Source organism: Myripristis murdjan, chromosome 4, assembly GCF_902150065.1.
Source record: "Myripristis murdjan chromosome 4, fMyrMur1.1, whole genome shotgun sequence".
NCBI classification, from domain to species: domain Eukaryota; kingdom Metazoa; phylum Chordata; class Actinopteri; order Holocentriformes; family Holocentridae; genus Myripristis; species Myripristis murdjan.
The window spans coordinates 23,385,972-23,412,581 of NC_043983.1; the positions used below are offsets into that span (position 1 = coordinate 23,385,972).

Sequence of the window (26,610 nt, forward strand, 5' to 3'; positions counted from 1 at the left end):
AATAAATAAAATGGCACACAGGATGCAGTGTCGGGGAACTTGTTTTACTGTTCATTAGACCTGTAGACGATTTAGTAGCTGTATGTAGACTGTGTACAATGTTATTGAACATTATCATATCACAGAAGCTCCTGTGAAGAGGAACAACTCCTTACATTGTTAAGAACATATGAGCGTATGAGCTGTCGTTTCACATCGCAAATGGGGTTTTTGAAAACAGTAACACACCGATAGCAGAAGTGGAAGAGAATGCCAGCCAAAATAGTTGCCCAGTGGCTGGCTTATACTCATTGGTGGAAGTAACTAAGTACATTTACTCAAATTATAATTGAGTAGCTTTTTGTGTACTGTAAAGTCAGTAACTTTACTTTTACTTAAGCGGCCTACATTTGAGTATTGTTCTTCAGTACATTGTAATAATATAAAATAATATAAATCTGGTTCTACTTACAGTTCTACTTTTCGTCATTTCCAAATGTCCAATTAAAAGGCGCACTGTGAGAAACTGTGAGTTGGTCTGATAGGTAAGGAGAATCATGCAGACTCATCCATCCATTATATTATGTACTTATTCCACATTTTGTCACCTGAGTCAACCCTCGGCAATTTTGTGCAATGCACCTTTAAAAGAACATAGCGACACCTGATGCAGTTACTGTCTTGAAAAAGTAACTTGTTAACTTTTCCTTTGAGTACATTTTAAATAGGCTACTTTTTTTTTTTTTTTTTTTTTTATAACAGTAGCCTACTACTACTTCTCAGGGCCGGGTCTAGCCAGGCATGTATGAGGGGGCAGCCACAAATGTTGAGGGGGCATTGTGCTCCAGCACCTTTTACCATGTCTAACTTAATATATTTTGGGGGATTTAGTTTGAGGGGGCACAACATTTATTTGAGGGGGCCAGGCCCCCTCTTGCCCCTGCGTAGACCCGTCCCTGCTACTTCTACATAAGCATCAGCAGAATGACGCCACTACATTAAGCTACGTTTGACAGTAACATTTTATTTTGAAGGTTATAACCGGATGTTAGTATTATTTCGGTCGGGCTTGACACTGGTGTACTTTCCATTTGGTAGGGAGGAGTCAGTCGTTAGTTTGCCTTAATAAAGTGACATGTTTATTGAATATTTAGGAATATTACAGTAGGCATTGCACTATGTATCCATAATGTAGTCTGTGTATGTCATGGACCTTCAGCTATCAATCAGTAAGTAGATAATATTCGATAAAAGATCGAAGGAAACACTGACGGAACAGGAAGGCGGAACAAGTAAGTTCAGAAAAGTGGCTTTCAACTCGGCAATTTCGTCACCCGTTTGATCGTCTATTCCTGTTTTTAAAGGGAGTCGGCGGGCATGCTGTTTGCTAAAAAGCAGGAATAAGGTGCATTGGGCTGGTCTCGTATTGGTTTGTTGCCTGTTTTTTGGGGGGGGTGAAGAGAAGCAACAAGTCGGATCGATCTCCGTGCTCACGTCACGAATAAACTTAGTCCAGCCGTCATGTGCCCTGCTGTTTAATCCCCAGCGTTTTTTTTCTCTGGAAAATACTGCAAAAACAATAGGGAGTTCACGTTAGGATGCCTGTTATTTGCATTGCGATGGTTTGGATGCAGGCCTCCGGCATCGGCTCTCATACACCGATTGATGACCACGGTTTTACTTCGTTTTATTGTCATTCCGCACATTCTTGGTTTCGCGGCAACATGCGTGCTTGAAATAGGAAATGAGTCACTGTGAGTCCACCGTGCAACATCCATCAGTGTTCAATGGGGAGCGTTTAATCTCAAGTGCCAGTGTTTTAACAGAGCAAGGCATTCAGTTCACGTTTTTCTATGATGTAGCCAAATTCAAAGTGTCACTTGAATTGATTTTATCAGTGAGGTGGACCCAAAGATGTAGTGGTAGATAAAAATGGTGGGTGCACAGCTGTAAGTTGTCCTCTGGTATTCATGTGAAGGCATCCAGCCACCACCAGTATCAGTATATTTACAGTCAAACATCTTATGCATGTGTTGTTGGTGGTGTTTACTTGAAAACACACCTAGACATGCCCTGTGATTGAGTCATCATAAACTAAAGATTTGTCCGCCTAAAAGGCCAGGCAAAGTCAATCCTTCAAGTTAAAAAATGAGTGCAGTGAGTTCACCTTTCACTGCATCACTGCGTGCAGTTACAGGCCCAAGACAAGACAAAACTTGAGACACTGTTCCTATCTTTTGTGCAATTTCTTAGTCAGAAGTAATTCGGGTTTTTAAGGTTTGTATATCATAGAATTTGGATTGATCCCACAAAAAACAGCTGCACCCAAAGATGAGACTTGTAGAAACTAGGCATGAATGTATTGCACCTTTATTAACCAAAGCTTCATTCTCTGTCTTTCTCTCTCTCTTCCTTTTATCTTACACACAGGACCACAAGGGGAGTCCAGACAAATACTATAAAGACAATCCATAACAAAAGCTCTCCTGGTTGTTTACACAACCTTTTCACTGTTTCCATTTCACCAGTAAATAATTCACCAGACGCATCCAAACAATCCGCCGCTACCACATGCAACCATGTCCCTGGCCCTGAAACAAGTTTTCAACAAAGACAGGACATTCCGGCCCAAGCGCAAGTTTGAGCCCGGGACGCAGCGCTTCGAGCTGCACAAGAAGGCCCAGGCCTCTCTGAACGCCGGGCTGGACCTGAAGCAGGCTGTGCAGCTGCCCCATGGGGAGGACCTCAACGACTGGGTGGCCGTCCACGTGGTCGACTTCTTCAACCGCATCAACCTCATCTACGGCACCATCAGCGACTCCTGCACAGACCAGACCTGTCCCGTGATGTCCGGCGGGCCCAAGTACGAATACCGCTGGCAGGACGAGCACAAGTACAAGAGGCCCACTGCCCTGTCAGCTCCCAAGTACATGAGCCTGCTGATGGATTGGATTGAGGTACAAATCAACAACGAGAACATCTTCCCCACCAACGTCGGTAAGTGTCCAGAATATGCACAGATGGCGGTGTCAAGCACTCCGTTCTTTCAACTCTAAGCTGTAAAGGAGAAATAGGTCACAGGCTTATTTTCTGTCGCTCTTCAAAAGCAGTATTGGGCTGTATATTTTCATGTGCCCAGTTTCCAGGGCAAGATATTTAATTTCTTATTCAGGAAATCCTCCTGTCAAAGACCTCGGATTGGCCGGTCAAAATCCCTGTCTTTAAAATTAGAAGGGGAAGAAAGCTATTCAAATCATGCACAAAAACCAAGCCAGAGACTTTGTCGACGACTCCTAATATCACAGCTAAAATAAATAAATAAATAGCCATTATGTAATGAGTAGAAGGGACTTTTAAAAGATTTGTTGAAACAGGGAGTTCTGCAGAGTCAGGGCAGCATCTAAAACAAGGAGCTGCTTTTTTTTTTTTTTCTGAAAATGGACCACCAACAGATGCTGAGGATTAAATCTGCACTTGAGCAAGGTCACATGTGTCGGGTGGGGCTGATGCACTATCAATTTATCTCCTCTTCGTACGACAATCTCAGTTTTCTATGATCTGGCCTCCCAGCGTCACACATAGCTTGGCATCTGATTAAGTACAGAAACATCCCAGCGATGGATTTAAAAATGGGTCACACAATGTACAGTAGGCTAGGAATAGACATGACCTTAGTTCTCCCATCCTCCACCAGATTCCTGAAATATTATTAAATTAGTCAAAGCAAGTTAATCACTTGGATGTAGCAAAGGCTTATCCCCCAAAAACCAAGTGGTGTTGGTTTTCCCATCACACTTACAGTGATACTTGCTGGGAGCTTAAGCACACGGGTTTCCATGCAGGGACAAAAAAAGGTTAGGAAACACTCCTATAGGCAGCGTATAAAAATATTACCCACTTAAAATCCTTAGATGGCATTTCTGGGTTATATGTGAATCAAAGAGCAAGAGATCACTATGGTTTGACTGTGCTGCTCTTCTGTCTCCCTCTGTCTGATCCCTGAAGGTACTCCATTCCCTAAGACCTTCATGCAGGTGGCTAAGAAGATTTTGTCTCGTCTGTTCCGTGTGTTCGTCCACGTCTACATCCATCACTTTGACCGTGTCAGCCAGATGGGCGCCGAGGCTCACGTCAACACCTGCTACAAGCATTTCTATTACTTTGTCACCGAGTTCAACCTCACTGACCACAAAGAGCTGGAGCCTCTGGTGAGTCGAGTCGGGGCCGGGAGCTCACGATCCTGACCTGGAAATAAAAATAAACAGGACTGTGCTATAAAAAAATAATAAAGTTGTGATAAAAATGAATTAAACTATTATACAAGTATGAACCATGGTAGAATTTTAAACTCACACCACAGCATTAAGAAATTGTGTAAAAGAAATCCTCTCAAACCAGTGAAAATTAAAAATGCACAACAATGTGAGATATTTTGTACTTAGTACTTAAAGTGCCTCCAACCTTAACTGGATGCCTGGAATTTGGGCTGGGCGATGTGGATAAAAATAATATCAGCATAATCATAAGGAATTATTTTTGTCCATGTATGACAATAATATGAGCATAACAAAAACACACAATCGTACTACAACTTGTTCCAGTATTGCCTATTTTTTGCAGTTCATTAACCAACATTTCCCTTTTTTAGTCAAAGTCATAGTCATAGTCATATTTATTAACTCTTCACCACAATTGTGGTATGGAGTACAAACAAGACAAAATACAAAATAAGTGATGAACCATCAGAATGAGTGATCACAGATCGAAATAAACAGAAAAAGCAAGCCTGCACTCAATCATTTAAAGAGTGGCAACACATTATTCAAGAAAGCACCCATTTTACATATTGTTCTTAAATTATCAGTCTTCAGTAAAGCTATACATTTGAACATAGACGGGCGGTTTAGAAAATATTTAGGCAAGTATTAATTTCTGTTCTCAGACATGGTTAAATTTTTACATTCAAACAAAACATGATATTCATCTCCCAGGTGGCCGTCGTTACACAGATTATTTATCATTGATTTAGACAACAAAATTGAAGTACTATTTGGTTTTTGTCATGAATGTAAACAATAGGTTTGTGGTTTACGCTAAATCATTCATTCCACTTAAACATGCCTCTTATGAAAGACAGTAAATGATGATACTAATCAACTCTCCAGACCAAACTAAAATACCATCAGAAGATAAAGTTAAAAGTAAACTTTTTGGCATCATTGGCCTATGAGAGTCAAAAAAAAGTATCTCATGGACTTGGTGTTTTATTTGCTTTTCATTCTTTCTCTATTGTTTAGAGACAAATTTGAAAATGAGGCAATTGCAAATGTTGTTTTAACTGTTGTCATTAGACGTCACTGGATTAGAGAGTCAGGTAAATACCAGAAGACTAGCAGCAGCTTTAAGTGTGGTGATATTCTCTATAATCCAGGTGTTTGCACAGGTTTATCCCTCTCTGCTGCTTCTAATCCACACTGTCTGTGTTTGTGCGCTGCAGAAAGAGATGACGTCTCGGATGTGCCACTGAGGGAGCACCACTGACCAGCCGACACATTCCCCTACTGATGACCACATCCGTCCAGCTAGAAGACTACAGCAGAGAACAAGAAAGAGAAAAAAATTGAAAAGAGTCTTTATTTTTATATTTAAGTACTGTAATCTATTTTAGGCACGTAGATTTTAACCAGGAACCTTGTCCTGCAAGGCGCTCTACTCCTTAAAAGGTTTTTCAAGCATTTTATCAGAGCACAGTATTAAGAGGTATATGTTTGTGTTGATGTTTTCTTGTTTTCTATTTTGTTTGGATCTCAATCATTCCAGGATTCTTCTGTCTCTATCTAAAATGACCTAAAATTAATATGATTTGTAACTGTACATATACAAGATCTGGTTTGTTGTTACATTAAATCGAGTCTCTGTTATTCTAATCGAAACGGTGTGATCAGAATTTGATTTACATTTGCCTGCAATTAATAAGTAGTTATTAACAGTGTGGTGGAAATTAACCGTGTGACTTTGACCTAACCTGGCTTACCCTTTTTTTTTTTTACAGTTAGAGCAAACAAAATTATATAACCCTCTAAAAATGTCAACAAGTAGGTTTCACCACTCAGATTTGTTGCATTGGTTTTACAGTGAAATTTTGCACAATATCAACAGTGATCATTTTATTTAGACATATACAGGATAAAGCATTGCATAGAAATAAAGTGCCCAGAATCAGGCAGTATCAATAACACAAAAAAAAACATTTCAGATGCCTTTCCTACATATGAGCTATACAATGATAACTTGAGATTTATATGTTCAGTTATTCTAATGTATATCTGAATAATGTCAGATTTTGCTGGGCAAGTGTGACCTATTAGCTGCAGTGAGTGATTACTCTTTCTTTTTTTATATAGTTTTTTTCTTATGAACTGAAAAAAGTCACTTAAATAAAAGGGGGGACTAGTGGCATTAATTTAAATAAAGTTTGGAAAAGCTACAAAATGACAAAGACAGGCAGTTGGTAATTCTAGCATTGTTCAGTATAATGGCATATGCATTGTTTAGTTGGCATTATTCCAACAGTGTATTTCTCTGAAGAGGTTTCACCAGAAACTACACTATATTTACACAGTTGGTATTTTACAGTGTAGGCCAGGGGCCACCAGGCTGGGTCTCAGATGTCAAACTTGTATGTTTGTAGAAGATACAGTAGCAGCTGAAGGTCACACGAGACTCAAACCTCACATGACAAAGCCCCTGTGGCAACACGCACCAGATCAGGTTCAAAACTGTCCACTGGGTGGCGTCAGGCACAGAAAGCTGTCCGGTCATAGAACTGATACAGTTAATGTTGTGGTACTTATGAAATCCGTCCAGTGTCCCAGTTACAGTCGCGAACAGGGAAGTGGAGCTTCTCCAGGGCTGATTTGGGTTAGTGATTCGACTAAGCTGGTTATGTAAGAACCAGGCTGGGCTGTTCTGTTCTGTGATGAATACAGAGGGAGTTTTTGTTTTGAATGTGTTTTGTCTCGCATTATTGATTCAGCAGGACTCAAATTAATTCCAAATAGGCTTGAGAACAAGATCAGTGGTAATGGTTTGGATTATGAACATAATGAACTGGAATGGTTACGTTTGTAGGGCCACCCAGGGCATGAACTAGAAACAATGGACATGTTATATTAAAAGAAAATTGAAATAGCAGCATTATAGGCCTGTTACACAAGGAGCATGCAGAAATAAACACATTTGCAAAATAAACTGTTACATTCTACAACTTAAACTGTAAAACTTATAATAAATAGTTTGATAAAATATAAAGTTGTATCACTCGCCACTGCTTTGTAGAGGGGCATTTTGCCTCATATGTCAAATGAGTTATGCCAACTTGATATTGCATCAGATTACATCAACTTGATTTTCAATGTCTGACCTTGCTCTTAACTGTGGATTGTTATATCTTGAGCCAAGTTGTTGTTGTTGTTGTTGTTGTTGTTGTTGTTGTTTTATCTTAAAACTGTTGTTTTGAGTATCTCTCAACACTATGATGAGAGGGTGGGTATGTGCTGAGGGGGGTGGGGGCTGTCAGAGGTAAGTAAGTGCACTGAAAACTCAAAGTATACATAATGTGATGGGGCCTCTGCCTCCCAGCACCCTCACAGCTGAGGATTTGTTTTCCACACTTTTGTCCTGAAAACAAAATCTTCTCAAGCTCATTTTTTCCATCATGCACATGAGACAACAGAAATAATGGCAATCAACTGTCTTGAAATTATTTTGGAGATTGGTGTAAGTGTAATTGTGCCTTCTTTTTTTAAAAAATGATGTAACTTCCTACCATAATAACAACATCCACTGAAATGACCTCATTGCTCTGCTGCAACATGATCCTCTTATGAGCGGATTGCCCCTCCCCTCTTTGTCGGCTGGTTCAGGAGAGTCATTTCCTCTAAAAACCTCCATCCTCTACCCTTGCGGCTTCTCTTATGTGTGTTACGTGTGAGACGGGCAGTGCCTTGCATTGCTCATCCCTCCCCTTAATGTGTTTTTCCCCTGTGGAATTTACCAGACAGGCCCAGAGGTTTCTGGCAACTGGAGGAAATGAAAGTGAACTGCAGGAACGAGGCCAAGTCCAGGGGAAAGAATTCCAGGCTGCACCAATCAGATTGAAGCTTGTCCAACTCTGCCAGGCTGTATACAGCAGTGTGCATCTGTTGTTTTGGCTGTACAGTGTGTTTATTTACATGCAGAGAATAGGTTTGGGTGATAATATGACTCAGCAAATGCTGGGAAGTGTACACACCCTAACGGTCCTCTGTCATGCAAGTCACTTACCTCAGGCAGTGCAACAACAATACGAAAAATCGAATCATGTCTCTCCCTTTATAAAGATATTTCAAATAACCCATTGTTAAATGTACATTAAAATAACAGAATATTAATTACCTATCATCATGTCTTAACTGTTGACCACAGAACTCCAGAAATAGCCGTTTCCTTTTCTGATTTGGCCATTTTATGTCAAGTTTATACCATAATTGACTAACTTCTACAAACCAAATAATACAGTTAATTGGAGGGAAAATTGCATGTGCATCTGTTCAGGTGTAAAATGTTTTAAATTGGATGAATTCTACATTCTTAAAACCTAGCACACCAGTAATGATTTGAAACTTTTTATTTTAATTAAATGCCGTACTTTTGTGTGACAGCTTCTCAGAAATTAATTATTGCACTGACTTTTCAAACACGGCAGCCCTAAATGCCCATTGAAAACCAATAACACTGCAATTGTGTGGGTGAATGCTACCAAATCTCATTTGTTGGCATATTTCCCAAACTCAAAAGAAATTCCAAGAAATTAAAAGGCATGATAAACATGCAAAAACATTGTTATAGGCAGTTTTGTAATGAGAGCAAAGTGCAAAAATTTTGGAGAGCATGCACTGTAACATAGATGGAACAAGGAATGTTGCAAAATCCATGGTAGTCGGTTCCACATAAAAAGTGGTTCTAGTGGGTACGCTGATTTTAATTTCAGTGAGTTATAATAGTTACATTCATTCATTCAGTCATTCAGTTTCATCCGGGATGTAGTCTTTGTGCTTTTAAACCTAAAACACATTCTTTTTGTCGGCAGTTGTGGCTGCGCCTTTCCCTTGCAGCTGGTAACTCCATGTATTGCTTCTGGGAAATTTGTTCTTGGAAGGATTCTTAGGAACAAGGATGTACAGCCTGTACCATGTGACGCTGTGACCTTGCTGCTCGAGGAAAGCGTGCAACTTTACAAAACCGTATAAGATTGCTGGCTGCCTTCAGCATACTTATCTTCTTAATATTTAACACCACTATTTAGGAATGTACACAAGCAAAGCAGGAACATATGCATTCATAGATACGTGCATACTCCTCATCAGTCATTCATGTGTATAGAAGCATTAAGAACACAATGTATTATAAATGTAAAACAGGCATGTATTGGAAAGATTAAGAAAATGTGAATCAAAAGGATTAAGGTAAAATCTAAAATTACTAATTTATCTTTAAACTTTGTGCAGCAGTTTCTATGAGTGTGCTGAAGCCACAATGACCACAAGCCTGCTGTATTGCAGTGGATATTGCAGTCATACCTCATGGGAATCATGTGTTACTTATTATGTATAAAAGATAGCAATGCACATGGTCAGAGACAGATGCAGAATAAAGGTGTATGGCCAAGATAAGTCTATATGGAGACTCAAATTAGTTTATAAAAAGTATTGTATGAGCTGTAATCCTAACTCTCATGAACGTAAATGCTAAGATACACCTCCAGTGTTCCTCAAATCAAGTTTCAGATAGGGGTAACCTCTCCCTGAAAAGAGAGCCCACCTCTGATGCAGTTGCTCCCGATTAAGAGTAATTCACATCCACTTAGGAATGGGGCTGCTGCTACTTGAAGTCATTTATGATGCCTCTTCCTTTTGCCCTATAGTGACACTGACCCACCCCTTGCACTTCGGTGTGTGGACTTGTTTTCCCACTGAACCTGTGATTGCACCATGTGCTCTTGGCTGCAGAGAGACACCCAGCGCCTTGCGTAATGTTTGCTACCGTTGGGCTTATGTTTAAGGGGCAGAAGGTGAAAGGAGGAGGAGAGGGAAAATGCCTCCAGTCACAAGACATTTTCCTTGTGAAAACAAACCATAGAAGGATTCAACCAGGACACCCTTAATAAACAACACTCCAATAATATACAGTACAGTTCTATGTGCCATTACACATAATAAATCCACACATAACACCAGCATATTTTGAGAGGCCATGTGCTTTATGGGGAAACCTCATGGCATAATCTATCATATATGTTGTAAGATGACGGAACCTCTCCAGTTAACTGTCAGATTTAGATGTAGTGAGAATGGGAACAGGTGGTATTTTATACAGCTTATAAAGTTAATATCTGTAGTCAAGGGAATGCATGTAAAACATATTTAACTGGAATAGGAATGGGCATGCAATCCCTCTTTTATTACTAATATCAAAAAGCCTTAGCTAATCTCAGTCTCAGAAAATATTAATGTGCCATACTTCAGTCCAATGCAACAGTTGCTTTGGCATCTCCCAATTAGCAGATGGGTTGAGAGAGAACACATTTCTGCATCATCAGAGTTCTTGGACTTGGTTCATTATCATGATCCTGAGAGACAGAGTTTCCACCTTCTGAACAGTCTCCTCATGAGGCTCTAAAACGTGCTGCTGCTACAGCGCTGTTGTGATTCACACTACAACATAGGAGGGGGTTGCAACTGGCCATTGATAGTGCAGACACTCCAACACACCCCCTCCTTGTAAGTTCTTTGAATGATTATACCTAGAATTCATATCACTGCTGGAGCTTTATTTATTTATTTAATTAAATTACATTTCCAATGCATGTAAACATCATATTTACTAACTGTAAACATTCAGAAATCTGATGCAAAATCACTTGCTTTTCCCATACCAAACAAACTTTAGATATAACAGTTTGATTAATTGCCATAATACCATAATGAAGGATGTTTTTCATAACTTTACCAGATTGCATGTGAGAAATATCTAATTTGCAAAGTTTTTGTCGTGTGTGCATGTGTGCTTGCGACTTGGTATGTGCTGTGTTGAACATTACAAGCAGTTGAGGCCATTTGTCACTACCCCACTTTGTAAGAAGCTGCATGTGGTGGCTCAACCAAGGATTCTTTGAACATCCATCTGGTCAATGCCTTTCAACACTGGGTGTGAGAATAATGTTTAGAGCAGAATCAAGGACATTCTCAAACAAACAGTGAAAGAGAGAGAGAGAGAGAGAGAGAGAGAGAGAGAGAGAGAGAGAGAGAGAGAGAGAGAGAGAGTGAGAGAGAGAGTGAGGGTGTGTTGTGTGGATGTCTGCCTCCACTCCCAGTTTACTTCGTATAAAGGGAATAAGACACAATGCTGCAAGGTAGCTTTATTATGTACAGGTTATACTGTGCCCTTGCATTCTATTAACAATGAATTTAAATCCACCCACAGTGCAAACTGGTCTGGGCTGTCTGCATGTTGCACCGTCACGTCTCTCCCTGTTCATCTCTTGCACCTTTTCTTTCATCACAACAGCGTTCAGTCACAATACACCATGTGCACGACTGCACGTCAGTCATTTCATCCCCCATGCCTCCCATTGTAAGGCCTCGGGAGAAAGAAAACAAAGCTTACTGGTGTAGTTCCATTTCGTGCGTACTGTCAGCCTCGTGTTCCCTGAGCGTATTCCTACACCTATGATACGACGTCAATTTAGTTCGATGATGATCTGACTGAAACGGCGTAGCACATTTATGTACGACGGGTTTCTTACACCAAGCAGAGGGGGAGATAATTACATTTCGGTCCCGGAGAGGTGATAGGAAAGAGCGTGTGAAACGAAACGGAATGCGGCCGCTTTGTCCCGTTCTAGAACGCACGTCATCCCGTCCCGTCTGTTGCTGGGTTTAGGAGGGAGGAGGAGGGAGGAGGGGGGCTGCGGGGGAGGAGCCCGGGGAGAGAGATTATAAAGCACCGTCGCAGTCTATTCTCCACCACCTTCCAAGCACTTACGATCAGGCATTGCCCCGTCGACCATCATCTGCGGCTTTAGAAGCAGTGGGTCAAACAACGACGCTAACCCTGGAGCTCTAAAATTAACAACGGGGTGAGTACAGACATGGCCTTACATCAGTTAGCGTCACTTCAGCCAGTCTTGCTGGTGTTTAAAGCGGGTCGTCTGTCGTTGGCTGACGTTACGTCTGACAATAACGGTCAACTTGCGAACCATAAAGCTAACGCTAGCTAACCTAGCTCCTGTAACGGCTGTTTCTTCTCAACTCTGACTCAACTAAATATAGCTTGGCATACCAGCGCGTCTCTGAATTGTGCAGGGTAACTTTAGGATTTCAATTCATGACGTTTTTATCCCTCCTGTTGGCGTATAAGCATTGCTAGCTCGCTAAATTGACCAAGCGATAAGTTAAACGTCCGCAGCTGTTGTGGTTGGCTGGCTGTGTTGTTGCTGCACAGTGGTTGTTTTCATTGTATCTGTGAACATGTGGAAAAACAGTCGACTTTAGTCAAATGCTAATTGGAGCGCTACATAATTCATCTTGAGCGTATACCAAGGAATCACCGTGGAAATATAGGGGTGCGCTTTTTTTATATACCGAGTACAGGCAATTGCTGTGATTTGTTGTGCCATTGAAATCTAACGCTGCAGCGTGTTGCATTGTCCACAGGGCTCCCGTTTAAAGCGCCGCAGCAAGTTGACCAGCCAGCGCAGTGTGATCGCTTGCTTCATTCTCTGGAACAGCCTTTTGTTTCGGAGAAGTGCAATTTGAGATCATCCCAAAACCACCACTGCCGCCGCCGCCACAAATCCTCAAAATCACCCCCAAATCGAAGCAAAATGGTGCAAAATAAAATCACCGAAGTCACTGGATTCCATCGCTCTTTCAAGGTGAGTGTGGCAGAGCAGCGTTGAGGAAACATGCCGTGTTCCCTTGCATTCCTTCTAGGGGGAGTTCTGTAATCATAGGACGTTTGTCGGTACTTGGACAAGACTGCATCGTGCTATATATAAACACATCTGTTGGTCTCCCACCTCTCGTTGGGTGAGCTGCACTCTCGCCTAGTGCTGACACGTGTGGCTATGACTAATGAATGACTGGGTTGAGCACTTGGTCAGCTGAATCCTTACCTGGGAATCACATGGGCTCTTAGAATGGAAAATAGGGTAATTGATTATTGTAGAAGGTAGAGCAGCATTACCAACACAAACTCTGAATCCTATTACAGTAACATGACAGCTACCTCTGTTTATCAGTGCTATATTTGTATTATTTTGTAAAAACAAACCGTTGTATAAATCGGTGCAGCCCTATGTTTAGTTGGTGGCTGATAACATTTTCAAGGTTGTTTTCTGAAGGTTTTGTTGAACATTGCTGCTATGTTGGTTAGTGCTGCTGCTATGTTGGTTAGTGGCATCAATCTACTTAATTTGGTTTATGGTTGAAGGAAGTGAGATTACACTAAGCACTTATCAGTTATGACTAACATTTGATGCGTCAGCAAAACAGTAAACTGATAAAACTGCAAACTTCTAACAAACAAATTTGTTTTGACTCTCTAGGGCCAAAACCCATTTGAATCAGAGGACTTCACTAAAAATGGTTCCCATCTTCTTGATTCGACATTTAATTTTGATTCCTCCCCAAGACATGGTGAGTGTTTTTTATATCCATAGTATTTTGAGAACTGTAACTTTCTTATCTGGGATTATCTTCAACACAAGTTGTAATACCTTAATTGCACCAGGAATGACCTAGGTAATTCAGGATTGTTGTGTGCTGCCTTCTGTAAAGTACTTGGCAGTAATGCATGGGGCAGCCACAGTAGCAATTTGGGTTAGAATTCTCGACAGCTGGAAGTATGCGATGACGAGGCACTGACAAAGCATTACATTTGTTTCTTCCTTTTTGGTATTGTCTGTGATTCTGGTTGTCTTGCATATTTTTTTTTTTTGCAATGCAAAAAATGTGGGGTGTTTTTTTTTTTTTTTTTTTTTTTAATATTTTGATAATATACTTATTCTATGACTTTGACAGACATACCCTCCAGTCAGCCTATTGACATCCCTGATGCCAAGAAGAGAAACAAGAAGAAAAAGCGTTGCCGGGCAACTGACAGTTTCTCTGGGCGGTTTGAAGGTGAGCATTTTTCTTTCATGGCGTATTGGTTTCCCAAAAAGTCTTTATAGAATGCCATATTTTAGCAACTATTACAATTCTGTTCATTAACAGAATTTACTTATTTCATAAATAATTCACTAAACCTTTTGCCGCAGATGTCTACCGGCTGCAGGAAGAGGTACTAGGAGAGGGTGCTTATGCCAGAGTGCAAACCTGCATCAACCTCATCACCAATAAAGAATATGCTGTTAAGGTAAATCCTCACATATTTATTCTTGTTGAATTGCTGCTATAGAATTTGAAAACATTTTAAAAACCCTTCCCGAAATGTGAGTTTTGTCGTTGATTGCATCCTCTCTCTATCGGGGATCTGTGAATGTGCTCGTATCACATAGCACTTGCCTGCTGTCTGTGTCAGGTACCCTGGTGAGTGATTGATATGGAGCTGTTACATTTCAAAGGACTACGCTTGGTTATTTCATCATTAACTTGGAGGTGTGAATTACGTAAGGAAGTGCCTTTGTACACGGATGACTGAGGTCCCTGTTATTTCATATTTTGAATAGTTAGGGAGAGAGGAAAAACTAGGCTGCATCATGCGCGTCAGTGTGTCCTTGCTGGCTTCCTGTGACTGGTTTTACTGTTGTAATCTTGAGTAGAGTTGTGCTCCTGGGGCAAAATATCTCTTTTTTTTTTCTCCCTGAGTTCAGCTCTCTAGAGCGGATGTCTGCTGGGCCCCTCCTGTATTGTGCTGCTGGTATGTTCTAGTTTTTGAGTGCAATACAAGTAACTGCTAGCTCAGACACTTGCCCTCACTGTTTTCTTGCTCTGTCAGCCTATCAGAATGCTTGGATCCCTGCATCCACCCCCTCTCTATGATTTCATTGGCTGCAGAGGGCTGTAGTGGCGGGAACACTGTGTACTGGTATCTGTGCCAAAACAAAACCCACATTCAGTGGAAGGAGGGGTGCAGGGCTAGGTTTATGACCCAGTGTGTTTACATTTCTTTGTTCTCCTCCTTGCTCAGCACAGTTTTACTTTTCCTTTTTTTTTTTTTTTTAGACCGAGGCGGACCTGGCAGATAACTGTTTGACTCTTGTGCCTTTTTGCTGTATATTTTTTATTTTTTCATTAGTCTTACAAAGTAGTGTTTTTTTGCAGATATATGCCAAATATAAGAGATGGAGCTGAAATTCATTTTTCTTGTTATTGTGAATTCTTAACACTTTACCCACTAGCCCTATATAGTTTTTGGAAACAAATATTTTTTTTCCATCAGTTAAATGAAGATTTCTACCCCTGTTTCACCCCTGTTAAATTTTTAAAGGTAGTGTTGACAATCCAATGGCAGTTCCCTGTAGGACAGAGTCCATATCATTACATAAATATTTCAATGGATCTAGGGCAGATATTCCCAAGCGAACAGACTACATTAGTATTGTTTATCTGGGGATGGTTTTTTAGATCCCTTGGGGCTGGGCAGTTCTGTGGGGAGGAGGCAAGAGGGCAGGCAGTTATTGGAGGTCAGTCAGATCAGGGTGGGGGCTCAAACTGCTCCTGCCAGATGTCCTCCTCTTCCCCTCCCCCTCCCAGACTGGTGTGAGTAGGAGGTGTGGGCTCCTTGTGTTGCAATTACAACAAAAGCCATAGAGCATTAAGGAGCCAGCAGAGGGCTGTGCTACACATGTCTGTCTGAGGCTTTGCTTCTCTACCAAATGCCTCTCCTCAGGGTGTTATTTCACAAGCCTGGATTGATTTACAGATCTGCAGTGTGACTCAGTGGGGCCTCTCTCAAAGCCAGGCTGTTTTTGAATCTGATATATCTTCTTTCTTGAATTCTGACTTGGATACAAAAGAATTAAACCATCCGTGTCCAATACATGAATCAAAGGACTTTAGTCTACCATGATTTACTCTGACAATGCATTCAGCAGCTATGTTTTGGTGTTTGTGTCTATCAGAGCATGTTGTTATTAGGATGGCTGCCCTGTGTTTTGATCAAGAGAACGTGAGCTGATTGGAGGCTGTTGGGGCTGCTGACTCAGATTTGAACAGTGCAGGGGCTTTGGGCTACACACAGGCCTCTTGTCTGTGCATTAATCCTAGACACACACTGCAACTCTGGCCCCACTGGGTTTCAATAGCAGCTGTAATCCAGCTACCAGGAAGAGAAACATGCACGCCCTCCCAAGCAGACAATGACCAGGGCTGGAAAGTTCAGGCCTTTTGCTTTAGTGTCAGCAGTCTATCTTTCTCTCCCTCTTGGCAGTGCAACATGTACCCTGCCCATGGCCCCGTGATGGTTTAGTTCCAGGCAGCACCAGGCTATATTTAGGGAACATTTTGTTGTTGTTATCATAAACAGTTTTCGATCGGCCCTGGGGATGTTGTGAGCACTCTGGCTTCTTAAGAGCACTTAAGATTGAAATATGGGTTACGCATGAATGCTATATATAGAGGTGCCATGCCTCTCTTTATTCTCCGTCTGTTCTGTTGCTGGTTTAGCAGGCAGTGTCAAAAGTAGGTTAAACATTTTTGCAACTGTATCAAGGGGTGGAATAAAGGTTGGCAGGAGAAATTAGGTCTTGTATGGAAAGAAGCCAATTGATGACCACATATGGATTATTTATAAGTTGCGCTATAGTGTATGACCTGTAATAAAACAACTCAGCCATGGGTTGTGCTCCATGGTACATTGTGTTGGGAGGCAAGCAAAATCAAAAATCAGGTTAACTCTGCAAATGGGCACAACATTTTTTTTTTTTTCCCTCCCCAGCCGTCAGGGGACTTCTACACCCTGCTGCTCTACAGCCCATGAAGATCAGACATTTTTGTACTTCTACATAATTTGTGGCTGAAACAGAGTGTTTTTGTGTTCCAGATCATTGAGAAGAGACCAGGTCACAGCCGCAGTCGTGTCTTCCGTGAGGTTGAGATGCTCTACCAGTGCCAGGGCCACAGGTAATGTGTCTGTCATCTAACTAATCATCACATCACGTGACTAATGTATGGATTGTTCTGTAAAACGTGAGGCTAATGTTTTACATTAGTTTAAATGCAGAGTCACACAGTTACATAGCTTAACGGTGCTTTTTTTCTCTCTTAAAGGAACATCCTGGAGCTGGTTGAGTTCTTTGAAGAGGAAGACAAATTCTACCTGGTGTTTGAAAAGCTGAGAGGGGGTTAGTTAATAAATCTTAAGATCCCCACATTGTTGTAATACCTCTTTTACGCACCCAGTTTACAGGATAGTTTGTAGCTAATGGTGAATGTTTGTGGATGCACTTATTTATTTTATTTACTGTTTTAGGGTCCGTCTTGGCTCACATTCATAAGAGACGGCACTTCAGTGAGCAGGAAGCCAGCGTTGTGGTGCAGGACATTGCCAGCGCTCTGGATTTCCTGCATAACAAGGGTAAGGCCATTTCTACAACACAGTGTTGTGCAAAGTGAAACAGAGTTTTATTCATATTATTTCATTTTAAGGACATTACAAAGGTCGCAAGATGTCTAATTTTAACTCAGTATCCTTGCCACACCTCAATGACAGAAATCAGTGACGTCTTTTTTTTTTGGTTTTGTCCTAGGAATGGCACATAGAGACCTGAAGCCTGAGAACATCCTCTGTGAGCATGCGGACAAGGTGAATTTACTGCAGGGATATGAGTCTGTATGGTTCAAAGGGCATGTGCACTGGTGATACAGTGTGATAAGTTACTTTACGATGGTGATACTGAGGTCATTAGTGATAAATCAAGGGAGGAACCCTTGATCCCAATACTAAACATTCCATAGCAGTGAGCACACAAATGAATTCAAAACAACCGTGTGAATCTTTGTGAAATGCATAAAAAAATCTCTTTATTTTGCAGATTTCCCCGGTCAAGATCTGTGACTTTGATCTGGGAAGTGGAATCAAGCTGAACAGTGACAGCTCGCCCATCTCCACCCCTGAGCTGCTCACTCCTGTAAGTCCACCAGCCTGTTGTATTTGTCTTGCTTCCCATGACTATTTATTTCCCCATGTGTAGAAATAGAAGTGAGTAAATGCTATGAGAGGGAAATGCGTTCTAGCGGCAACAGTATACAAACATAGCTATTCAAAGCCAAGGAAAGCTTAATCTCAGCTGTACATTGCGCTCACATTGCTAAATACAGTGGTTTGTCTCCTTGAGGTGAATAAGTAAGTAGGGTGTTTTCTTGTACTCTAAAATTGTGTCTTTAACAAGTCTAGCCGGCTAGTTGTCAGATGGGCAGTTCTTAGAGGTATTAGCCACAGAAAAGCCCTCTTGACTGGAGGAGAGGATGTTCTGGTAAAGTTAAGGATTATGAGTTCATTGTCAGACAGTTTGTTCTAAAGTGACGACATTTTATGCTGAGCTAGCGTATGTTCTTGGCTTATTATGCTCTACCTGACAACTCCCTCTGTTGAGATATCAGCCGTGCTTGGGTAGATATCTAATGTCCACATCCTGCTGATTATCAGCCGCAAATACTGATGCACATGAGTCGGGGGTTATGATTGTTTAACCTCAGTGCTGTCGTCAGAACACAAAGCAATACCTTGGAGCAGGGCCCAGAAAAACAGAATGCCTGCTGCTTTAAAGTGGAATGGTTGAAATTTGAAGTGGCATGCTTCCTACTGTGTGAGAGACAAGCATATCTGCATGTTGGATGTTCCGAGGCCAAGGGGTAGTGGATAGATAGACTGCAGCAGGTGACAGATAGCTGTTCAGGCTGTAGGAATTTAGGGGTGGGTGGGGAGTTTCTGCTGGTAACTTGATCTTTCATAAGCCTAGCTGAACCCATCCCTGTACCATTTCAAGTGGGGAAATAGTTCAGGAGCCAGAGGGTCTCACGTGTTTAGTCTACATTGACATAGAAAGTGGAGGTTGGCTGGTTTTGAAGCAGGGGGGTGGAGGTCCCATTTGCCTGGTCATGTTTTTGTTTTTGTTACTTTTTTAAATAGCTGCTTCACTTTGCCACATATCTCAAAGTCATTTTTGTTCTGAATGGAGTCTTGGTATTTCGTGCTCAACACATGACTTGATCTGAGCCAGCTGTTTCAGTGGGAGAAATGTTGATGCTCGGGACACAGCCTGTTGTTATCGCCTTGAAATGTAATAAGGCTAGAGGGAACACATTGTGCAGTTTTACAAGGCCATGTCCTCTGGTATGAGGAAGTAGAGGAAAGGGAGGCCCCTTTCCTTTTAACAGTGCTCGAACCAAACCAAAACACACACACTACGGCTGATTTCCTCTTTCAGTGCTATGAAACCTGGAGAGAGAGAGAGAGAGAGAGAGACACAGGGGAAAATAAACATGAGCCGTCTACCCACCCTCCCCTTTCTGTCTATAATTGTCTCCTCCCACTGGCCCTGACCACACTTGTGCATGTCTGCATTTTCTTTGTGTTCTCTATACAAAGGCCATGCATAAAGCTTGTTCTAGAAAATTTAGTCTTTCCCCCATACCTAGCAACTGAGCTCTGATTGGCTAGACCTGGGGGAGGGGGGAAGGGCACGTAACCCAGTGTGCTCATGCGCTCTGGCTTGTTTTCTTTGCCTTGATCACAGGAACAATCTTATCTGATTTTCATCTCGCTCTTGCACCCCACCCCCCCCACACCTCCCCATATCCCTCCCCTCTTACCCACATTCCTACAGTTGCTGTTGCTCAACATAGCGTGCTGTTGCACTTTATGTTCCAGACCCAACAGAATTTGTCCGAAGGCTCTTTAGAAGAAAAGAAATTGGCTGGTTTGCTCTCTAGTATAAAGACTAGAAGGATAGGGAGCATAGGGGGAGAGGAGGGGCACCTTTCTAGGAAAATGCTAATTTGAATCTCCTGAGAACTCGATGCAAGTGGCTGCTTGTCTGCTCAGCATGAAATCAGTCTGACTGTACAAATGTATGCTCATGCTCAGCAGTAGAGGAGTGGAAGGAGCTGCAATGTAGAAATGTATGCACATAAACCACTTTGTCAGGAACTTCCCCCCAGAGACAATTCAAAGGAAGTGCGATTGTCAGGTTTTCTGGGCACAGATTCAGATGCAGCTGCATGGCTGATGACAGAGTAACACCTCTTCCTGTAAGCCTCTTCGGTCTTTTAGTTTACCAACAGCAGAGGTGTGTATGTCATCAGAGGCGTCACCTGACCATATGGTCTGACTCGTCACATGGTTTCAGGAAAGCCCCAGGTTGCGATACCAACAAATCCTCTAACATCAGCTGATTAGCAGCTATCTCCAAGTCACAGAAGAGTTTGAAGAGGCTGAGACTGATGCAATTTTACATTAGAGTTGCAACAGCAGCACTAGCAGAATGAATTTATGTGTAGATTTTAGGCAGGTTGGAGTCTCAATATTCATGAGTTATTTTTTTCACTGTACTCTTTCATCTCTTATCAGTGGCCATGGTAGGTAATCATAGACTGGCTATCTTTAACCTGACTTGTTTGTGATTGGCAGTGTTTTCAGGAGGCTTTGAAACAAGAGTAGCTGTGTTCCTGATAGCACAATCATCATCACATTACATTGCAATTCCAGGGCACCTTGGTAGGCTAAAAAAAATATCCTTTATGTCTGTGCTGTTGGTGGCAGTAGTAGTGTTTTTTTTTTTTTTTTTTTTTTTTTTTTCCTGTGGCAGCTGAAATTGACCTGGATTCTTGGGGGGTTGTCTTTGGAGGCAGTCATCCCATTTGTGATGGTGTTGGAGGTGGAGATTTGGGGGTTGGAGTTCTCACTCCCCGACAGAAGAGGCTTTGTCTGAGATGAGATTCCGACACTGCAAAATGTCATTACGTAAGGGTGCAGCAGGGTGGAGGAGGAGTCAGGAGACAGCTGGGCAATGTCAGTGGGACACAATAGGTGCTGCTCAGTGTAAACACACTCCATAAAGGCAGCTTATAGGGACCATGTTTTTTTCGCTTGAATGTGGAAGGCTCCAATACTGCTGGACTCAAACTGTGTTAAGGTTAGATAAAGGTATGGGGCCTCACTGTCTAGAGCCCTTTTTAAAATAAACCTGTCTAGTAAAGGATTGATTAAAAGGGCATGGTCTTATTGTGTCGGGTCCTGTGGGTGAAATAGGGGAAGAGATGAAGCAGGGAAAAGGAAACAGTAATGGGATGTGTTCCTCCACATGTCCTGCTGAACTAACGACCCCGTCTGCCCCCTTCTGTGTTCCTTAAGTATTAAAGCAGCATTTGGTGTTTGTGGTTGCAAGTTATGTAACATGCGGGGGTTCAGCCCAGTATTGGACTCTGAAGGACAGCCAGCCAATCCTCTTTTTTTTTTTTCCCCTGCTCAGTGTTTGGCCTAGTTTTCCTCCTTAGCTACATAACAAGGTACCATCAGAGCTGAGCCTGCCCTCGCTCTCAGCCCATTCTGCCTGGCTTGTGTACAGCTGAATGGTCAAAGCAATGAGTCACTCAGCTGCTGCTGCCTACCCGCACTAACCTGCCTCGTTATAGCCCATACCCTCCCTACCCCTACGCTTGATGGGTAACGGCACACAATGTTCCTACTTAGGCGTCCTTATATTTTCCACTGTGGGGAGAGATGTTGAGAAAAGCAGCATGGCACTTTTTAAAATGGATCCATCGGTGTGGCTAATCCATCCCTCACTTCAGCTCCCTCCCTGTCCTGGCCTCTGAATTGAGCTGATTGACCTGCTGACTCTAGCAATCCACCATGTGACTGTCACACAGGCAGCCTCCCTCTAGAATAGGCCCCAGGCTTTGCTTCTGTACGGGAGCACGAGGCATCAGCTGAACTGAGGAATGCAGGCAGCAGTTTGGAGGCGAATAAAAGTGTTTTGACACATGAAGTTGACAGTGCCAGCTTGTGTTCGCTTTCTCATCGCTACATTCCTGTCATTCAGCTACAGGATGTCAACAACGTATCTGTTGTTTATGCAGCACTAGCCCACACCAGGCATGAGTTGTTTGTTTGTTTTTTGTCCCAGGGGCTAACAAAATTGTCTTTCATTCACAGTGTGGCTCTGCAGAATACATGGCACCTGAGGTGGTTGAGGCCTTCAGTGAGGAGGCCACAATTTATGACAAGCGCTGTGACCTGTGGAGCCTTGGAGTCATCCTATACATCATGCTGAGCGGCTACCCACCCTTTGTAGGCCGCTGTGGAGGCGACTGTGGTTGGGAGTTGGGAGAACCCTGCCACACATGTCAGGTAAGAATTGGATTCAGCCCCCACCCCCACTCCTTTTATTGTTAGGGTGCACCAGAATAAACTTGTTGTTTGATATGCATGACCTTCTTTTCTGCTGGCAAGTTTTCCATTATGTAGGACACCCATGAGTTACACAGGACAATGATGAAACTCAAGCCAGCTCACTGTCTTTCTAGGTCAAGGTATATTATGGTAAACATGTCTTTTTCTGTTTCCAGAACACTTTGTTTGAGAGTATCCAGGAAGGAAAATATGAGTTTCCAGAGAAAGACTGGGCGCACATCTCCTCAAGTGCCAAAGATCTAATATCCAAGCTTCTGGTTCGGGATGCCAAAAACCGCCTGAGTGCCAGTCAGGTGCTGCAGCACCCCTGGGTGCAAGGGGTATGTCTGTTCCCCTTTTGACATATCTTTGACACACTTTCTTTTTATTTGGTATGGGAAGGCGGAGTTTTTAGGCACCTGTTTTAATCATGTCTTTCTGTTTTATTTAGGGTGCCTCTGACACTTTGCCGACATCCATCTTGCATCAAAGGTGAGAGCCTATGCTGTGGAGATATGGCTTTGAAGGCTGTATTCTTTTGTACACATCACTTTTAATGTTTGCATTTAGATAGACATTGTAAATAATTTGTTTAGAATATAGTCTTGAGTATTTTTGTCTCTGTTGTCCATCAGGACCAGCAGTGCAAGGGATCTGACGTTCTTTGCTGGCAAGGCCATGGCTGTGAACCGTCAGCTGGCTGAGCAGGATGTGATGGAAGAACAGCAGCAGCAGGAAGCCCCACTGGTCATCACTGCAAGCGGCTCTTCTATGCACCTGTCCCCTCCTTCCAACTCCAAGCTGGCCAGGCGCAGGCAGCGAAGCAGCCAACCCAAGGGAGGGCCCGTCTCTGCTGCAGAGCTTCGCCAGCTCCTAGCCCCCCTCGTCATTGTAGGAGATTGTGCCTGACCTCTGACGTTCCGTTCCGACTCAGATCAAGATCTAAATATGGCCCTCGTACCCTCCCTCCCCAGTTCTGGCCCCTCTCTCTGACTCTAGCTGGCCTTGGTTCCTCAGCCATTCAGGCTTTTCTCGCCTCGCTGTAAAGGGAGACTGCTGCCTACAGCCCTTCCTCAAAATGCCTTCTGCCCCGCTGCAGCACTTCTAAAGCACATCAGCCTGGGCCCTGCATATAGCAAACACATGTGTATATGCATGTCTAGGTCAGGGGGAGGGCCTGTTAATGTTCTGGGGTTAAAGGGGGAGGAGGTGTTTCTTTAAGTTATGTTCTCTTTTCATACAACTCAGTTCAGAAGAAATCAGAACACTTGTCTTTGAAACCAAGCTCAGACACCAAAGGACTACCTGTTGTGCTGCTTCCACATGTTACAACTGGATCCACTGTGAATTAAGTTATCTGGAATGTTCTCTTTGCCTGTATGTATACGCATGAATGGCCCATCTGCAGATACGTACAAGCTTATGCAATATGCCAAGATGAAGGCTGTTCTGTTTAGAAGGGATTCAGTATAGGGATTTGGACCGGCCTGTAAGCCAATGCTGTCCGTGCCTAGGGTCCATTGTGTGGCTGGGGACTCTCAAAAGCATTCAGATTTATTTTCCCTTATTTCCATTTCAAGATAAATTCCTCACAACTGAACCTCTTCTGTAGACGGTCTGATATGGAACCCGCACTCGTGTAGCTTTGTGGCCACGCACTTAATTCCTCCAGAGCCAGAGAATATGTGTCACCAGCCAGCCCTGATTTATTGCTGCACCAGTTAGTGCAGAGTTATGAGTCAATGCCAAATTATCACACTGTTTAATGTTTATATATCAGACCATTGGGCAGTTCCTCTGCAATTTCTTCAGTTCATACAGGGTTGGGATTTAACAATTTTCTCTGGATTATGATGCATGGCCATAAGAAAAACAAGACTCCCTGTGCCAGTCCTGAAGTATGACTACACGTGGTGTCTTGGTCCAGGCAAATGATGCGATAAATTGCCAGGCGAAGTGAAACAGGGTTGGTGTTGTCATTGTAATGAAAATTTGTGACATTTTTTCCCATCCAGACCACTGTATGCATTAGTTTGAAGTTTAAATGTTTTGACAGTAAAGGTGAGAATCCCACAAATAAGCAGGGGTTGGAAAAGCACATTTCGGCCAATGAGACCCGAGTGTCATTTGTTCGTGAAGTTAATTTGACCATCACCTTTACAAGGGTACGTAAATGTGACATGCCCCATTCAGAATAATGTTTCAGTGATGGTCTATGTCGTGGACAGAAAATTCCTGTGCAAATTATCATTAAAATAATAGGCACACACGCTTCTGGTGGAAAAAAGAAAAAAAAAATATATATAAAAACGGAAAAACATTCCATGAAAATCAAAAATGACAAAAAAAAGTCTTCCGAAGACGTGTAGCTGTATTAAGTTTACTTTATTTTTTCATGTTTGTTGAAAACTCCATGTCAATGTGCCACACTGATTTTTTTTTTTTTTTTTTTTTTTTTTTTTTAAACGGCTGTTAATAAGCTTTTATTTTCTATGGTGATTCTAATGCAGGTGCTGTTGAGTTCAGGTGGAACACCAGATGTTTTCCTCTTTTAAGACTCATACTTTTTTATATGTTTCATGTTTTTTGAAAGTTCAGAATATGTTGTATGAGGTGAGATGGAAAGAGTTTTTAAGTTCACCTGGAGCGTTAATGCCCAGGTAACGTTTTTGTTTTAATTTTTTTTTTTTGTATGTGTAAAGAGTTGGCAATAATCAGTTTGTTCAGAATAAGTTTTGAACTCATTCTGAAATTGACGGTAAGAGAATGGTGATGAGGTCTCACAACACTGTAGCCATTCACCAAAGAGGGTCGAAGTCATGACATCGAACAAGCGAGCATGAGGCGTTATCCATCACCTTGCAGTAAGAAGTGAGGAACTTCTGATTGTCCATGTCCTGTTGCCAGCACTGCAGCGATGGTACTCTGGAAAATGGCGCCCTTGGTGTCAAAGGGCCCATTATGCTGATAATAGGACACTGATTGTAATAGTTCTGGAAAAAAAACCCATTCTACAGATGCATCGTTATGGGGTTTTATGTCTTATAATAAGACTTACTTGAATTTGTGTATGCAGCTGTTTCTTCTCCATTTGGGAAACTACTTTGCTATCAGTAATCTAAACAAAGCATTAAGCTGATGATTAAGGCAATCTTGGGGTTTTGAAAATACCTGTTCAGTTCAGTATTTCTGCCTTTTTCTCCCGTTGAGCATCAGACAAGTTTGTCCCTACATTTTGTTAGGGTTAGGATTCTCAGAAATGCACAGACTTTGGCCATACTCTTTATAATATCCTTTAAGGTATAGGAGTTTCCTTGGTCATGACCATTTCTACTTTTTGTCAAATGCAGTAATTTTGGACTGCCTTTTATTGGGAAAGGGGAGAAAATTATATCCTAAACCTAAATTTGTATGTTGTAAGTCATTTTGAAGTAAGGAAGTGTTAAAATCACTCAACTTGACAGCCCATCAACCACCCCACAATCTGAATGTAGCCCACAGGCAAAGCATTTACGATCCAGCAACATCGATTAAATGTTTTATAACCGTTCAGTTCATTGATCTGGTGTAGATTCTGTCTATAGTGAAACAAACCTCAAGCCACAAGGCTTTATTTGAAAAGTGACTCTTGATTTTAACACTGTCTGAATCCACCCTAAGCCCATATGTTCATGGGAAGAAAATTTGAGATGAATACATCCTCCATCTACAAAAACATTTTGATTTAAAATAAGCACTTTACTGTACCATGTGAATGATTGCAGTTCACTCAAGGCAACATTTATGACAGTTGCTACAGAATTTTGTATTGTTTTTCTAAAAAAAAATAATGCAATAAAAATGCTTTGAACCACACTTTTTGTGTACTGAATTTTGCTTCAAAGTTCCACAGAGCCAGAAAGGATTAGTGAACACTGCTGTCCTTTCCCTGGTGTGATCTCACCCCTGTATCGCTGGTTTCATATTAACTGACAGTCTTATCTTTTGGCCCAGGCTTAGGCAGTTTTTATCATTTGATTCCTTCTCTTTTATCCCTTTTTTTTTTTTATCAGTAACTCGCTCTGATACCTGAGTCGCCTATGGCACATATGTCCTTGGCTGTTGGTAAACATGAGCTTGGGCTTCCTGTCACACACAGCAACATGTGAGCGTGGTTTCACCTTGAGCCGGGCTGCAAGCTGCTGTGGGGCC

At 42.0% G+C, this 26,610-nt stretch overlaps 2 protein-coding genes across 4 annotated transcripts; both read left to right on the forward strand.

Moving 5' to 3' along the window:
* The first annotated feature begins 1,042 nt into the window (after positions 1 to 1,042).
* mob3a (MOB kinase activator 3A) lies at positions 1,043 to 5,912 on the forward strand. 3 transcript variants are annotated; one of them, XM_030049117.1, is made up of 4 exons: positions 1,043 to 1,271; positions 2,410 to 2,976; positions 3,985 to 4,187; positions 5,477 to 5,912. In XM_030049117.1, exons 2-4 carry the CDS (start codon positions 2,559 to 2,561, stop codon positions 5,504 to 5,506), a joined length of 651 nt encoding a protein of 216 aa, XP_029904977.1. In that variant the 5' UTR covers positions 1,043 to 1,271; positions 2,410 to 2,558; the 3' UTR covers positions 5,507 to 5,912. The 3 variants fall into 3 exon arrangements, with proteins under 3 accessions (XP_029904977.1, XP_029904978.1, XP_029904979.1); XM_030049118.1 differs by having other exon boundaries at positions 1,263 to 1,384; XM_030049119.1 differs by lacking the exon at positions 1,043 to 1,271 and adding an exon at positions 1,551 to 1,733.
* A 6,108-nt stretch (positions 5,913 to 12,020) lies between these two features.
* On the forward strand, positions 12,021 to 26,274 carry mknk2b (MAPK interacting serine/threonine kinase 2b). The gene is made up of 14 exons (XM_030049100.1): positions 12,021 to 12,157; positions 12,735 to 12,955; positions 13,628 to 13,718; positions 14,103 to 14,204; positions 14,342 to 14,439; positions 17,068 to 17,147; positions 17,295 to 17,368; positions 17,497 to 17,601; positions 17,774 to 17,829; positions 18,059 to 18,154; positions 22,183 to 22,377; positions 22,596 to 22,760; positions 22,871 to 22,911; positions 23,055 to 26,274. Exons 2-14 carry the CDS (start codon positions 12,905 to 12,907, stop codon positions 23,326 to 23,328), a joined length of 1,428 nt encoding a protein of 475 aa, XP_029904960.1. The 5' UTR covers positions 12,021 to 12,157; positions 12,735 to 12,904; the 3' UTR covers positions 23,329 to 26,274.
* Positions 26,275 to 26,610: the final 336 nt, after the last annotated feature.

Bases quoted from the DNA above. Each gene is read 5' to 3' on its own strand.
- mob3a (XM_030049117.1), top strand. From the start codon at position 2,559: ATGTCCCTGGCCCTGAAACAAGTTTTCAACAAAGACAGGACATTCCGG. The intron at 2,977-3,984 runs GTAAGTGTCCAG...TGATCCCTGAAG, and splicing joins CATCTTCCCCACCAACGTCG to GTACTCCATTCCCTAAGACC. The intron at 4,188-5,476 runs GTGAGTCGAGTC...TGTGCGCTGCAG, and splicing joins ACAAAGAGCTGGAGCCTCTG to AAAGAGATGACGTCTCGGAT.
- mknk2b (XM_030049100.1), top strand. From the start codon at position 12,905: ATGGTGCAAAATAAAATCACCGAAGTCACTGGATTCCATCGCTCTTTC. The intron at 14,205-14,341 runs GTGAGCATTTTT...CTTTTGCCGCAG, and splicing joins TTTCTCTGGGCGGTTTGAAG to ATGTCTACCGGCTGCAGGAA. The intron at 17,369-17,496 runs GTTAGTTAATAA...TTACTGTTTTAG, and splicing joins GTTTGAAAAGCTGAGAGGGG to GGTCCGTCTTGGCTCACATT.